This window comes from Styela clava, chromosome 10, assembly GCF_964204865.1.
Source record: "Styela clava chromosome 10, kaStyClav1.hap1.2, whole genome shotgun sequence".
Taxonomy (NCBI): Eukaryota; Metazoa; Chordata; class Ascidiacea; order Stolidobranchia; family Styelidae; genus Styela; species Styela clava.
This window is the reverse complement of record NC_135259.1, coordinates 4,584,180-4,597,930: the sequence shown is the minus strand read 5'-3', so window position 1 is coordinate 4,597,930 and position 13,751 is coordinate 4,584,180. Positions and strand designations below refer to the sequence as shown.

Here is a 13,751-nt window from a genome sequence, read left to right as displayed (position 1 = left end):
TCTCGCCCGCCAGCCACCGAGAAAAGGGTGCGCTCCGACCGGCCCCGCACCGTACGCCGCTCTTTCTTGGCTCATTCGAGTTTACTGTCTTTCGCTCTAACATGCCTTACCTAGGGTTAGGTTAGTATGCTTGCACGTTTGTACTTTAACTTTTTTCGGCTCGGCTTCTTTCGACGCCGATGCCGGCGACGCAGCACTCTCTCGCCCGCCAGCCACCGAGAAAAGGGTGCGCTCCGACCGGCCCCGCACCGTACGCCGCTCTTTCTTGGCTCATTCGAGTTTACTGTCTTTCGCTCTGACATGCCTTACCTAGGGTTAGGTTAGTATGCTTGCACGTTTGTACTTTAACTTTTTTCGGCTCGGCTTCTTTCGACGCCGATGCCGGCAACGCAGCACTCTCTCGCCCGCCAGCCACCGAGAAAAGAAGCGCTCCGACCGGCCCCGCACCGTACGCCGCTCTTTCTTGGCTCATTCGAGTTTACTGTCTTTCGCTCTGACATGCCTTACCTAGGGTTAGGTTAGTATGCTTGCACGTTTGTACTTTAACTTTTTTCGGCTCGGCTTCTTTCGACGCCGATGCCGGCGACGCAGCACTCTCTCGCCCGCCAGCCACCGAGAAAAGGGTGCGCTCCGACCGGCCCCGCACCGTACGCCGCTCTTTCTTGGCTCATTCGAGTTTACTGTCTTTCGCTCTGACATGCCTTACCTAGGGTTAGGTTAGTATGCTTGCACGTTTGTACTTTAACTTTTTTCGGCTCGGCTTCTTTCGACGCCGATGCCGGCGACGCAACACTCTCTCGCCCGCCAGCCACCGAGAAAAGGGTGCGCTCCGACCGGCCCCGCACCGTACGCCGCTCTTTCTTGGCTCATTCGAGTTTACTGTCTTTCGCTCTGACATGCCTTACCTAGGGTTAGGTTAGTATGCTTGCACGTTTGTACTTTAACTTTTTTCGGCTCGGCTTCTTTCGACGCCGATGCCGGCGACGCAGCACTCTCTCGCCCGCCAGCCACCGAGAAAAGGGTGCGCTCCGACCGGCCCCGCACCGTACGCCGCTCTTTCTTGGCTCATTCGAGTTTACTGTCTTTCGCTCTGACATGCCTTACCTAGGGTTAGGTTAGTATGCTTGCACGTTTGTACTTTAACTTTTTTCGGCTCGGCTTCTTTCGACGCCGATGCCGGCGACGCAGCACTCTCTCGCCCGCCAGCCACCGAGAAAAGGGTGCGCTCCGACCGGCCCCGCACCGTACGCCGCTCTTTCTTGGCTCATTCGAGTTTACTGTCTTTCGCTCTGACATGCCTTACCTAGGGTTAGGTTAGTATGCTTGCACGTTTGTACTTTAACTTTTTTCGGCTCGGCTTCTTTCGACGCCGATGCCGGCGACGCAGCACTCTCTCGCGCGCCAGCCACCGAGAAAAGGGTGCGCTCCGACCGGCCCCGCACCGTACGCCGCTCTTTCTTGGCTCATTCGAGTTTACTGTCTTTCGCTCTAACATGCCTTACCTAGGGTTAGGTTAGTATGCTTGCACGTTTGTACTTCAACTTTTTTCGGCTCGGCTTCTTTCGACGCCGATGCCGGCGACGCAGCACTCTCTCGCCCGCCAGCCACCGAGAAAAGGGTGCGCTCCGACCGGCCCCGCACCGTACGCCGCTCTTTCTTGGCTTATTCGAGTTTACTGTCTTTTGCTCTGACATGCCTTACCTAGGGTTAGGTTAGTATGCTTGCACGTTTGTACTTTAACTTTTTTCGGCTCGGCTCCTTTTGACGCCGATGCCGGCGACGCAACACTCTCTCGCCCGCCAGCCATCGAGAAAAGGGTGCGCTCCGACCGGCCCCGTACCGTACGCCGCTCTTTCTTGGCTCATTCGAGTTTACCGTCTTTCGCTCTGACATGCCTTACCTAGGGTTAGGTTAGTATGCTTGCACGTTTGTACTTTAACTTTTTTCGGCTCGGCTTCTTTCGACGCCGATGCCGGCGACGCAACACTCTCTCGCCCGCCAGCCACCGAGAAAAGGGTGCGCTCCGACAGGCCCCGCACCGTACGCCGCTCTTTCTTGGCTCATTCGAGTTTACTGTCTTTCGCTCTGACATGCCTTACCTAGGGTTAGGTTAGTATGCTTGCACGTTTGTACTTTAACTTTTTTCGGCTCGGCTTCTTTCGACGCCGATGCCGGCGACGCAACACTCTCTCGCCCGCCAGCCACCGAGAAAAGGGTGCGCTCCGACCGGCCCCGCACCGTACGCCGCTCTTTCTTGGCTCATTCGAGTTTACTGTCTTTCGCTCTGACATGCCTTACCTAGGGTTAGGTTAGTATGCTTGCACGTTTGTACTTTAACTTTTTTCGGCTCGGCTTCTTTCGACGCCGATGCCGGCGACGCAACACTCTCTCGCCCGCCAGCCACCGAGAAAAGGGTGCGCTCCGACCGGCCCCGCACCGTACGCCGCTCTTTCTTGGCTCATTCGAGTTTACTGTCTTTTGCTCTGACATGCCTTACCTAGGGTTAGGTTAGTATGCTTGCACGTTTGTACTTTAACTTTTTTCGGCTCGGCTTCTTTCGACGCCGATGCCGGCAACGCAGCACTCTCTCGCCCGCCAGCCACCGAGAAAAGAAGCGCTCCGACCGGCCCCGCACCGTACGCCGCTCTTTCTTGGCTCATTCGAGTTTACTGTCTTTCGCTCTGACATGCCTTACCTAGGGTTAGGTTAGTATGCTTGCACGTTTGTACTTTGACTTTTTTCGGCTCGGCTTCTTTCGACGCCGATGCCGGCGACGCAGCACTCTCTCGCCCGCCAGCCACCGAGAAAAGGGTGCGCTCCGACCGGCCCCGCACCGTACGCCGCTCTTTCTTGGCTCATTCGAGTTTACTGTCTTTCGCTCTGACATGCCTTACCTAGGGTTAGGTTAGTATGCTTGCACGTTTGTACTTTAACTTTTTTCGGCTCGGCTTCTTTCGACGCCGATGCCGGCGACGCAACACTCTCTCGCCCGCCAGCCACCGAGAAAAGGGTGCGCTCCGACCGGCCCCGCACCGTACGCCGCTCTTTCTTGGCTCATTCGAGTTTACTGTCTTTCGCTCTGACATGCCTTACCTAGGGTTAGGTTAGTATGCTTGCACGTTTGTACTTTAACTTTTTTCGGCTCGGCTTCTTTCGACGCCGATGCCGGCGACGCAACACTCTCTCGCCCGCCAGCCACCGAGAAAAGGGTGCGCTCCGACCGGCCCCGCACCGTACGCCGCTCTTTCTTGGCTCATTCGAGTTTACTGTCTTTCGCTCTGACATGCCTTACCTAGGGTTAGGTTAGTATGCTTGCACGTTTGTACTTTTAACTTTTTTCGGCTCGGCTTCTTTCGACGCCGATGCCGGCGACGCAGCACTCTCTCGCCCGCCAGCCACCGAGAAAAGGGTGCGCTCCGACCGGCCCCGCACCGTACGCCGCTCTTTCTTGGCTTATTCGAGTTTACTGTCTTTCGCTCTAACATGTCTTACCTAGGGTTAGGTTAGTATGCTTGCACGTTTGTACTTTAACTTTTTTCGGCTCGGCTTCTTTCGACGCCGATGCCGGCGACGCAGCACTCTCTCGCCCGCCAGCCACCGAGAAAAGGGTGCGCTCCGACCGGCCCCGCATCGCACGCCGCTCTTTCTTGGCTCATTCGAGTTTACTGTCTTTCGCTCTAACATGCCTTACCTAGGGTTAGAAACACATACCCCACTTTACAGGCACCAACTCGCAAAAGCACTCTTAAAATAGCCCCGAAAATTTTGCAATGGTAAAGTATAGGAAGAATTTTCCGGGGGTCAAAGGTCCATTGAAATGGTCAACCTCAATATAAACCTTTTTTAGAAATACTTTTTTGATGTGATACATTTGGTACCATGAATACCATTTGTAAATTAGCTTGGGTAACAGCCCTTTCAAATAAAATTTTAGACTCTTAAGTCATATCTTATACTATTCTTTGAACAAAAGGTTGCGGCTAGCCGGCTACCCAATAGAATTTTCTTTGAGATCCAAAAGTCGCAATATTACGCCTCGCTAAGTTTCCTTTGCAACTGAATTTGGTTGTGGTATTGGTGTCCAACTTTAGACTGAAACCTTCACTACCAGACCCACTGAAACAAAAAAACTTTCATGATAGGGCCGTATTGGAGTTGCTTTTCGTGTCCACCCAAGTTACTTTGTCATTACGATAAGCATCAATAAATTGATACTGAAGATGTATTATCAAGTCACGCAAGCTGAGGTCTTGTGCCCCTGTGGTCTTGTTGCAACCTATACTTTGCCATGCATCCTTTCCATGGTCGCATCCATCTGTAAGATAATGTATACAGATTCATTCGATATCATGATCCTGCACTAGCTTTGTAATAATTGTAGAGTTTTCATAAAATCTAACGATCATGCGGTGAAATTCATGTCCATATTCCACCACAAACACTTGTCGTGAATGAATTTGATTCCAAGTAGCATATCTTGTTTACCAATGACAATATCAGTTGTACAAGCACCTTTAGGATAGGATTTATTTTGGGGGGGGGGTGAAGGTGCAACAACTAAATTACTGGCCACTTGCGTTAAACTTTAATTATCTATTCAACTTTTCACACTTAGTAATAGATTACCTGCTAACTAGGGAGACAATACCTATGGCAATTAATGATAAATTCCTTACACAAATCAAGTTTGCAAGTAGGCCTACGCATAGGCCTACTAATAACAGTAGTTTGTCATCTGTTTTCCATTGAAATGAGGGAGTTTATGAATATTTAAAGAAATTGATAACGGCGCATTATCACTCACCATCAACGAAGTGCTGTCCGCAAACAGGGAAACACAAGCGAGATGACTTCTGGACTTGGCACCAAGCAGTCCTGCCGATAGATCCATTTCGTTGTCTATGTTATACATACAGCCAACGGAACAATACGAAATAACCGTTTTCAACAGCTAAACAAAACAGAAACGTATAATCCGACTTGCGACTGACAGGAGGACGTTTTTGTTTTTTTGCCTTCCAGTAAACAAAGTCACGTGACCCGTGCAAGTCCTCTTGCGAAGTCGCCGAGCCGCTCAACAATAAAGTATAAGGGAATAGCGTAGCTTACGGACATCAGCACTGGATTTCGTTTCAGACAGATATTTGTTTAAGTTACAGTAAATCAAATGTTCAATCAAATTGCATAGCCTACTCTCCCTGTACCTAATCCTGCCCAAATATGGGATCAAACATTGTTTTGAAACTACCCGCATATAAGATGCTGTTGGTACAGTTTCAAAATGCCAAGATGAAGACCGAGGATTCCCTGATGTCGTATGCTCAGTGGGAAGTTTCTTTCTGTGGGACAACTGGCTATAAAATAACGAATGCCTGGATACAGGGCGTTATAAAACCGTCTAAAAATAATTTAGAAAGCACTGGTGATACTCTATTGATAGATGATGGTAGTGGTATCTGTGTTGCCACTGGGTTGTCAAAAATACCAAATCTTAAAGACACACAATCTTTGAAGCCAGGAGACAAGGTTCTTGCTGTTGGATATATTTTAAATGCTGGTCAAGGAATGATAGATGAGCAAAAAAAATTATCTGAAGCGAATGTATTCGCTATAATCAAATGTTTTAAAATGATGAATATTTCACAAAATGAAAGCTGTGATGTGGGTGACAAATGGAGATCTGAAGTGTTCGAAGCACAAAATGCTCTTTTGAGAACAATTTCAAATAGCTAGCTGGCTATTCCAAATTTTATATTACTGTATTAGCTATGTGTTCATGGTTGCAGAAGTATACAAGTACTATAGCACCATTGGGTCAAAATACTGGAATAAGAGCACTTTCTCCAGTCAAGATTACTTACCGTAGTTACAATTTCCTAAACTCAAAATTTATTTTGGAATGGAAATAATGTTGCTAGGCTCTTACTAATAAAAACCAGGAAATGTTCTATCCTAAAGACTATTATAAAAATAGCTTTGAATTTGCTGGATATGCCAGATGAAAGAATGGCTCATCCTTGCTTCCTGCACTTTGCTTAAGAAACAGGTCTGAATTTTGTGGAGAATAATTTGGAGGAAAAGACATTGTTTTACTTTACCCAGGATGAATGAGAAAGAAATTAATTATATTTAAATGTACAAATTTAGTCATATTCTTTAAGGACATTGCACAAAAGTATGACATATTGTAAAAAATTATTTTGATTATAAAACACTGCCAACTGTAAAAAATTGCTAGGGGGTGCTGCAGTCATAGATTAGATTTGCCAGCTGTGCACTGTAAGACACATTCCCTTTTTTTTCTCAAAAACATTGCTGCGAAGTAAATATTTAGGTTTTAAATAGGATCATCATGGTGTTTATCTAACATTTTTTTTATACATAATTTAGGCTTGATAATAACTTGAACATATCATATAAGATATGCCTGTGAATTATTTAAAAGAGAAAGAAAAACTAAAGACAGAGGAAGAGAAGCTTCAAGATGTTAAACAAAAATTGCAAGATCAATTAAGAAGACTTCAAGTAGAGGAATTAGCATTGAGAAGCATGATTTCAACCGATAGAAGTGAAAAAATACGCCCAAAGAAAGCAGGAAAAACGAAGTGAAAGATGTACTGCTGCAGTGATGATTGGATCACGATAGTAATGTTCTTTTCCTACAATATGGAATAATACACAAATTCGATACAAAATTTAATGCCATGAATACAAAATCAAAGTGAACTCTCGTCCAGCAAATAAGAACACAAAATTGTTTCATGTTTGCTTTTTTGTTTTTAAATACTCTTCATAAATTTTATATGCTCTTGCACCAAACACAGACGAAAACAATTTTTTGTCATGAACAATGCATCCACGCAAGCTGTAAAAATAATATTCTGGTTCATTTCGAACTCTCATTTTTAATAATAAATTTCTGCTGTTTTGCTTAATATCTCCCAGTTGGGTAACATGTTCAATTGGAATAATTTTATCAATCCTTTTTCCCCAGAAATCAAGATATGCTATCTTAAGTTTAGTGTTCGACTTATCCAGCCATGCAATGCCAATCAGTCTTCTAGAAAAATGAGAAATTAAAAACAATACAATCACTGCCAGTCCAGCTCCTATAGTCACAGAAGTAGTCACTAAAAAGCTTTGCTGGGAGCCATTTAAGACTGAGTACCACATGGCACCACACCCGGCTAACATAAGTGCAGTTTGCTTGACTTTCATTCGTGAAAATACAGCAATATATCGCATATGATTCAGTTTGTATATTGTTTTGAAATCTCCATGGTCAGTTATAGGCATTGAAGAATCATCTTTGCTAGTTATGGAGTGCCTGCGAATACTTGTAGAAACTGATCGATTCTTGCAGCAATTCAGTATCTCTAACTGAAGGAATCTGTGTCCTAGTAATTTTCTAGTGGGCAGCAACATATCTATTTGTTGGTCACCACACGGCAAATATATCTAAAATTTTATATACACAGTTAGTATCTTCTTTGTGTGTTTGGGGAATTTTTTATTTAACTGCGATTGGTCTGTGGAGAATGTTTGGTACTCCCGTAGTGTGTGTAGCAGGTCAGGCCATAATTTTATTCCCATTTTCTTTTACGAGTTCGGGGAGTGTCTGTCTTAGCAAAGTGAATATACCTGCCCATAGGTTTCAGTCCCTTTACACAACTTGATGTAAAGTAGGCAAACAAAATTAGTAACCTCCATATTGGCACACACACTTCTAGAACGCCAATTCTTTTTTTTCATAAAGTAGGCTATTATTGGGCTATTGATACCGTTATTTAGACAAAAAAAATTTATTCTACCAAATATGAATCAAACTGAACAATGGTTTTCTTGATTTTACATATTTTACATGCAAAACTGTTTTATGGCCAATGCAGGTTAAAGTCAAGACTAGTACCAAAAGACAATACAACAAATTTTTGTTTAGAAAATCTAAAATATTAAATATTTGAGCATTCCTATACTAGGTCTAAATAGTCACAGAACAGAATAATTCAAACATTGTATTGTGTAATGACTAAACAAATTATCTAAATCATACTGATTTTCTTACTATTACTCTTGCGTACCATTTTGTAAAAATAGCTGAAAAAGTACAGTAAATTATCATATTGTCCTTCATAGCTGCCATTCAGCAACTCGTGGGTAATTTTGAAAAATGAAAAAATCGCTTCTATGGTAGCTAGATAGGTAAATGGCATATCCTGATTATGTCGCCAATAAACTGTTTGAAGATCTCCAAGTTTTACTGTTTTGAGATGCGAAACTCTTTCATCTCGAAAAATACTATATGCCTGGCTCCATGTGCAGTCTATGAAAACAATCTTGGTAAAGCTTTGTAGTTGAGATGTCTCAATATTTGATTTCGAATCAGCCTTGTGTTCACCGTTCTCTTTTGAAACAGTTTCATCTTTGATGGAAATCGCTACTTCAGGTGTCTCAGTTTTGGCCTTTTTTGATGCACATGTATCTTTTACATCTCCCTCACAGCCATGACGCTTGTTGGATTTTCTGAATATCTCCTCCAAAGTACATGCATTTTTTCCAGGAAATACTAATAAAACTTTGGAAATTTTGGAGTAATCAGGTATTGTTGGATATGTGTATATTTTAACATCATCTGGTGCTAATAATGCTGCATGAATTGCTGTACTTTTACCATCTACTTCTTTTGCATGTTTTATAATATCAACTTTCCAAGGAAGTTTTACAGTTGGCAATTTGGAAGTATCAATAGTGTCCACATATGAATGACATATGTAACAGAAAAACATCCTGGATTTTCCACATTTTTTGCACTTGGACCGCTTTAATCCGTCCAATGGCTCATGAGATGAAATCTTGTACAATGAAAATGTATTTTCCGTAGATGTGGATGACATTTTAAATCTATATGTAGTACAGTCTAATTTCTGAATTTCTACTAAAAATGAGTTAGATAATAAGACTAGTTTCATAAAATCTCTGCACGTACTCCAGTACTCTCAAACTTTAGTTGCTAACATTATCCGACAGGAGACTCTTCCTTTTAAAAAAAAGAGACCAATATACATACACTATCAGTAACATTTTATATGTAAAGACTATACAGATATTGGGCAAAAACAATAAACTGGTATGGTAACTTACCATACCTCTAATCAAATACCAGTACACTAAAAAATAGACATCTACAGCATTTGATGTAACACGCTACAGGCTACAGCAAGGTAAATTTTGAATATACTATAGTATCAGAGTACCGCATATAGCCTAAGTCAATAAGTACAGAAGTACCGGTAGTAGTTTATAGTATAATTTTTAATTAACAATAAATTTTACAATACTTCCTAATTTCTCTACACTTTATTGCAGCTGATTCTGAAGACCCTTCCCCGCTGAAGAGCCCATGGTAGATGGTACCACAGTTTGTGCCTTCATTTAAATAAGCGTATACCGTACCTACGGTACGGTTTCAGCTTAAAAAATTAACTTCCTCTCTCTTACGTATTTGAGGTTTAATGCATTTTAATTTCGTACTGCAAGGCAGTCTATGTCTACAGGTTCAATTTTACACGATTACCGGTACCGAAAAGTCAATGTGACATACTGTACGCAGTAAAGGGTCAGAAGTGAACTATTTTGACGGCAAGGTAGACGTAGACTAAACTGAAACGTTTTCAAATTACCAGGATCATACGTGCCAGACCGTAAATATACACTACTTGCAATATTCAATACGGGTGCGATTACAGCATTGTGATGTTACTCGCATGGCGTAGAATAAATCTCCCGTAGAGCTCACGTGGTTGAGGGTTTTCCAGTATTTATTTTTTTTTTTTCTTTTGATAAATTAATAATATAAATCATTACATACAGATGAGACAGTATAAATTCCATAACAAATATTGATCATTTGTATCCATATTGTAGCATATCCGTTGTAAATCCCATTTGTTGTCATCATCAATTATATGTTCCATGATGCCATTTACCATTATTTTAATTAACGCATGAAAAAGAAAATTTCAAGAATTAGTTCAACTTCATTACGATATATACTTCTAGTCATATTTATATATATTTGCATAATAAATCAAGTTCTTCACAATAATTAGGTAAATTTCTCAGTCGTTCTATATTTCTCCTACACTTTATTGAATTTCTTATATTATTGACTACATTATTCACTCTTGGCATTACATTTTCAAAAATCACTGCATTTCTTTGCAGCCAAATTTTATATCTTGCAGTACATATCAATAAAATAATAGCATTTTTTTCTATATTGGTCAAATGTACATAATTGTTGTGTCTTAAATCTAATAATATACACGTTTCATAATTTATTAAGTTGCCACTGTTAGTTATTTTCATGATAATAGAAAAAACATAATCATACAATTGTTTCACAAACGAGCAATTCCAGAATAAATGTGTTATAAATTCAGCTTCTTTGTCACAAAATACACATAGGTCATCCCCAGCAATATATTTAATTCTTGACATTGTTTTAAGCGGTAAAATATTCCACAATAATTTGTAGTTAAAAGTTTTTACATAATTAGCGAGAATTTTATTATGAATATTCAAACATGCTGTTCGAATATCCCCATTGTTCAGAAATACAATTCTTTCACTTTTCAAAGTAGCAACAATTTTATCATATAAAGTTCTATGATTCCCCTGCCTTACATCATTTATAGTGATATTATGCACTCTTATGAACTCTAGAATACATTTATAATGCCTATTAGGTTGAATAGAATGATATACACTATTATTTACAGGTAAATTATAACGAACACTTAGATGTTGACCTATATTGAATTCAATTAAATTAAAAACAGTTGTATAGCTTATATTATTACTATTATTTTGTCTCCAATTACAGTATTGAACTGCGCACATTGCATACAGACAGTTAACGAAAATGGGTATGTTTATTATGTCATAACCCCCTGTATTCTTTGCTTTAGATAACGTCTCGATTTTTATTCTTGATGGTCCACCAAAAATAAATTTTTCAATCATTTCATTGATTCTCTTTCCAATCTTTGTGGGCATTGGAAACACTCTAGCTAGATATAAGCACAAAGGTAGTAATTTCATTTTTACTATTAAGCATTTACCTTCCAACGTCAGAGGTACAGTGTTAGATAATTCTTCTGTCATTAACTTTACTTTCCTAGCACATATGTCCCAGTTATGTTCACTAGTATCTTTATTGGCAAAAATAACATTCAATACTTGCAATTCATCTACTACTCTTACATTTTGATGAAAATTAGCATTTCTCCATATCCCAATACGTAGTATTTTTGTTTTCTTTAAGTTGAGTTTCATCCCTGTAGCTATTTCGAATCTCTTTATTATTTCCAGGGCTTTATATAGTGAAGTCTTGTTCCTTAGCGTCAAAGTGATGTCATCTGCATATCCAACATTTTTGATTTCCTCATTTCTTGGTATTTGTATTCCCTGAATTTCTTTATGTGAATTGATATATATTACCATGGGTTCTATAGCTATTATAAACATGTACATGCTCAGTGGGTCTCCTTGTCTAATGCCTCGTTCAAGTTGAATTGCTTCACTCAGGTATCCATTTAATAAAATTCTTGTTTCTGATGTGCTATATATAGATTTAAGTATACTAATTAATTTATTCTTCATTCCAAATTGTTCAAGTGTTCTATACAGGAAATCCTGGTCAATAGTATCAAATGCTTTATTAAAATCCAATGATAGATATAGATTTATTTACAGTTGAAGCACAGTCGCGGGTGAAATTGTTCGAATGCTCCTATGACCTTTAACACCACTTCAAATGTAGGATAGGATAGGATTTACATATTTATCCCGGGGGAGAGGAAAACCGATAAGACGGCTTATCCATATGGCGAACCACGGCCTCTCGTCCGGGTACCATTCCAAGTCGGGTATGGGATTAGTTTTTTACTGTATTGTTTGTTTTCGGAAGCATGGACTTGGTGGTGGAGGAAGCCGTAACCGACCAGCGGTTACGTGAACCACCCAACGACGGCGAGGAGTCCAGCAATCCTCTCGCACATAACCATCCCTGCATGGGATTCGAACCTGCGAACCCACGCAGAGTAATTAGGGGTGCGGTGGCGAGCGTATTCCTAACGCTTAGCCCGTTGAGCCACACCGCCGCGCCAAATTTATATATATTGTGCTGCGATAAAAATTTTCAACAACACTATTTTGCTATTAAAATATTTTTCTGTCCCATAGGTAGTATTGTAACGTCAAAAAGGTAAATGCAAATGTACTTGTGTTCTATTTCATGATATGTGCCCGGTGGAACAATTACCACGTCGTGGGAGTAGATATTTATTTGGATAAATTTTATTTTATAATACTTGAATTTTTTTTAGCATACTATATCAACTGAAGGAACACGAAATCTCGTACGACGATTACCCCGCAATTGTAATGAGAAACATTGTCATGATTCTCTAACGTTTTGTTACCGTCTTTTTTATATATGCCAGAATTATATACAAATGAAGAGAACAAAAGATGTCAATTTATTTTTTGATCTTGGAAGATCGTTTCGATTGCTGCTTCAAGGTAAACATATTGCAGATTTTATCTGTATAAAATATACGAATAACCAAACTGAAACAAAATTATGTGTAAAATACCACCAACTATTTTTTTATGAGAAAGAGGAGTGGAGCACGGCTATAAAAGAGCTGTTCAATTTATATGATCTCAAATAAATGTTTTTTGTGACACGTAATGATAATAAAAATGGGACCTCCTGAGAGTGCGCACGAAGATGGCGCACAACCTCAGGTTGTGTACCAGGTTAGGGTTCAGGTTGTGCGACACCTTGGTGCGCATACTTCAGGAGTACCTAAAAATGTGTATGCCTTACGAAGGAAGTATGTTTTCACGGCCCGATATCATTATAATGCTGGGAAGACACACGTCATTGACTTTCAAGAAATTGTAAACAACACCAGTCGAATGCCTTCAAGGTCAATTTACTTCAACGCGATATCTGCAAGAGGAAAAGGATCTGCAAGTGTTTAATAAGTTACTTTACTTTTTAACAACGTCTTAGCATAACTTAACTAATAATAACTAAACAGGGCTATGAGGCTGCCCAACGCAAGATCGAGCAGTAATAACTAAGATTCATCCGCTCGCTAACAGCTGATTCGATTCAATTGTTACGTCATGCAAAAGTCATTGTTCATTGCCGGAAATGTAGAGAATATAGGACAGATCGTAGCACATATTCTTGTAGTAAAAGCGTCTTTTCCGTAAAACGTGCAACTTTCGGAATTGGGAACAAGGCAATATTTGTTACTAAATTTTTAAGGAACATTTTAAAATCATTTTTAGGTAGTTTCTGATGTGCGCTACGAAACTCACTTTCTAGGCGTTTTTCAGGGCCTCGACTCGCGGCCTATTTGGTTAATATAATAATTTAATTATATATTGATTGACATACACAGGAGTGTGGCATGAGCACGAGGTCTTTCCTGCCTCCGGTATTGTCATTGACTCCCATTTTTTATATTGTGACGTAATGTTTTGAATTGTTCTTATTTCAATGTCCCACCAAAATTTTCATTCCACGCTCTTCGACCTTCCGGTAGTTTGAAATATTTGTATGATCGATCATTTTTTTTTATATTGGATTTTCACTTCATATTAAAAGAATAAATTGTTATAAATAAATATATAGGGGCGATAAAAATGTATTCAATGAAACGAAAATGTCG

The 13,751-nt window shown here is 40.4% G+C and overlaps 1 protein-coding gene across 1 annotated transcript; it reads right to left on the bottom strand.

Moving 5' to 3' along the window:
* Positions 1-7,457: 7,457 nt before the first annotated feature.
* LOC120337596 (tRNA-uridine aminocarboxypropyltransferase 1-like) lies at positions 7,458-9,678 on the bottom strand. Its single transcript, XM_039405434.2, has one exon. It carries the CDS (start codon positions 8,967-8,969, stop codon positions 8,043-8,045), a length of 927 nt encoding a protein of 308 aa, XP_039261368.1. The 5' UTR covers positions 8,970-9,678; the 3' UTR covers positions 7,458-8,042.
* Between the last annotated feature and the right edge of the window lie 4,073 nt (positions 9,679-13,751).

What these genes read in the sequence shown, in the direction of transcription:
- LOC120337596 (XM_039405434.2), bottom strand. Translation starts at nt 8,969, where the DNA reads ATGAAACTAGTCTTATTATCTAACTCATTTTTAGTAGAAATTCAGAAA.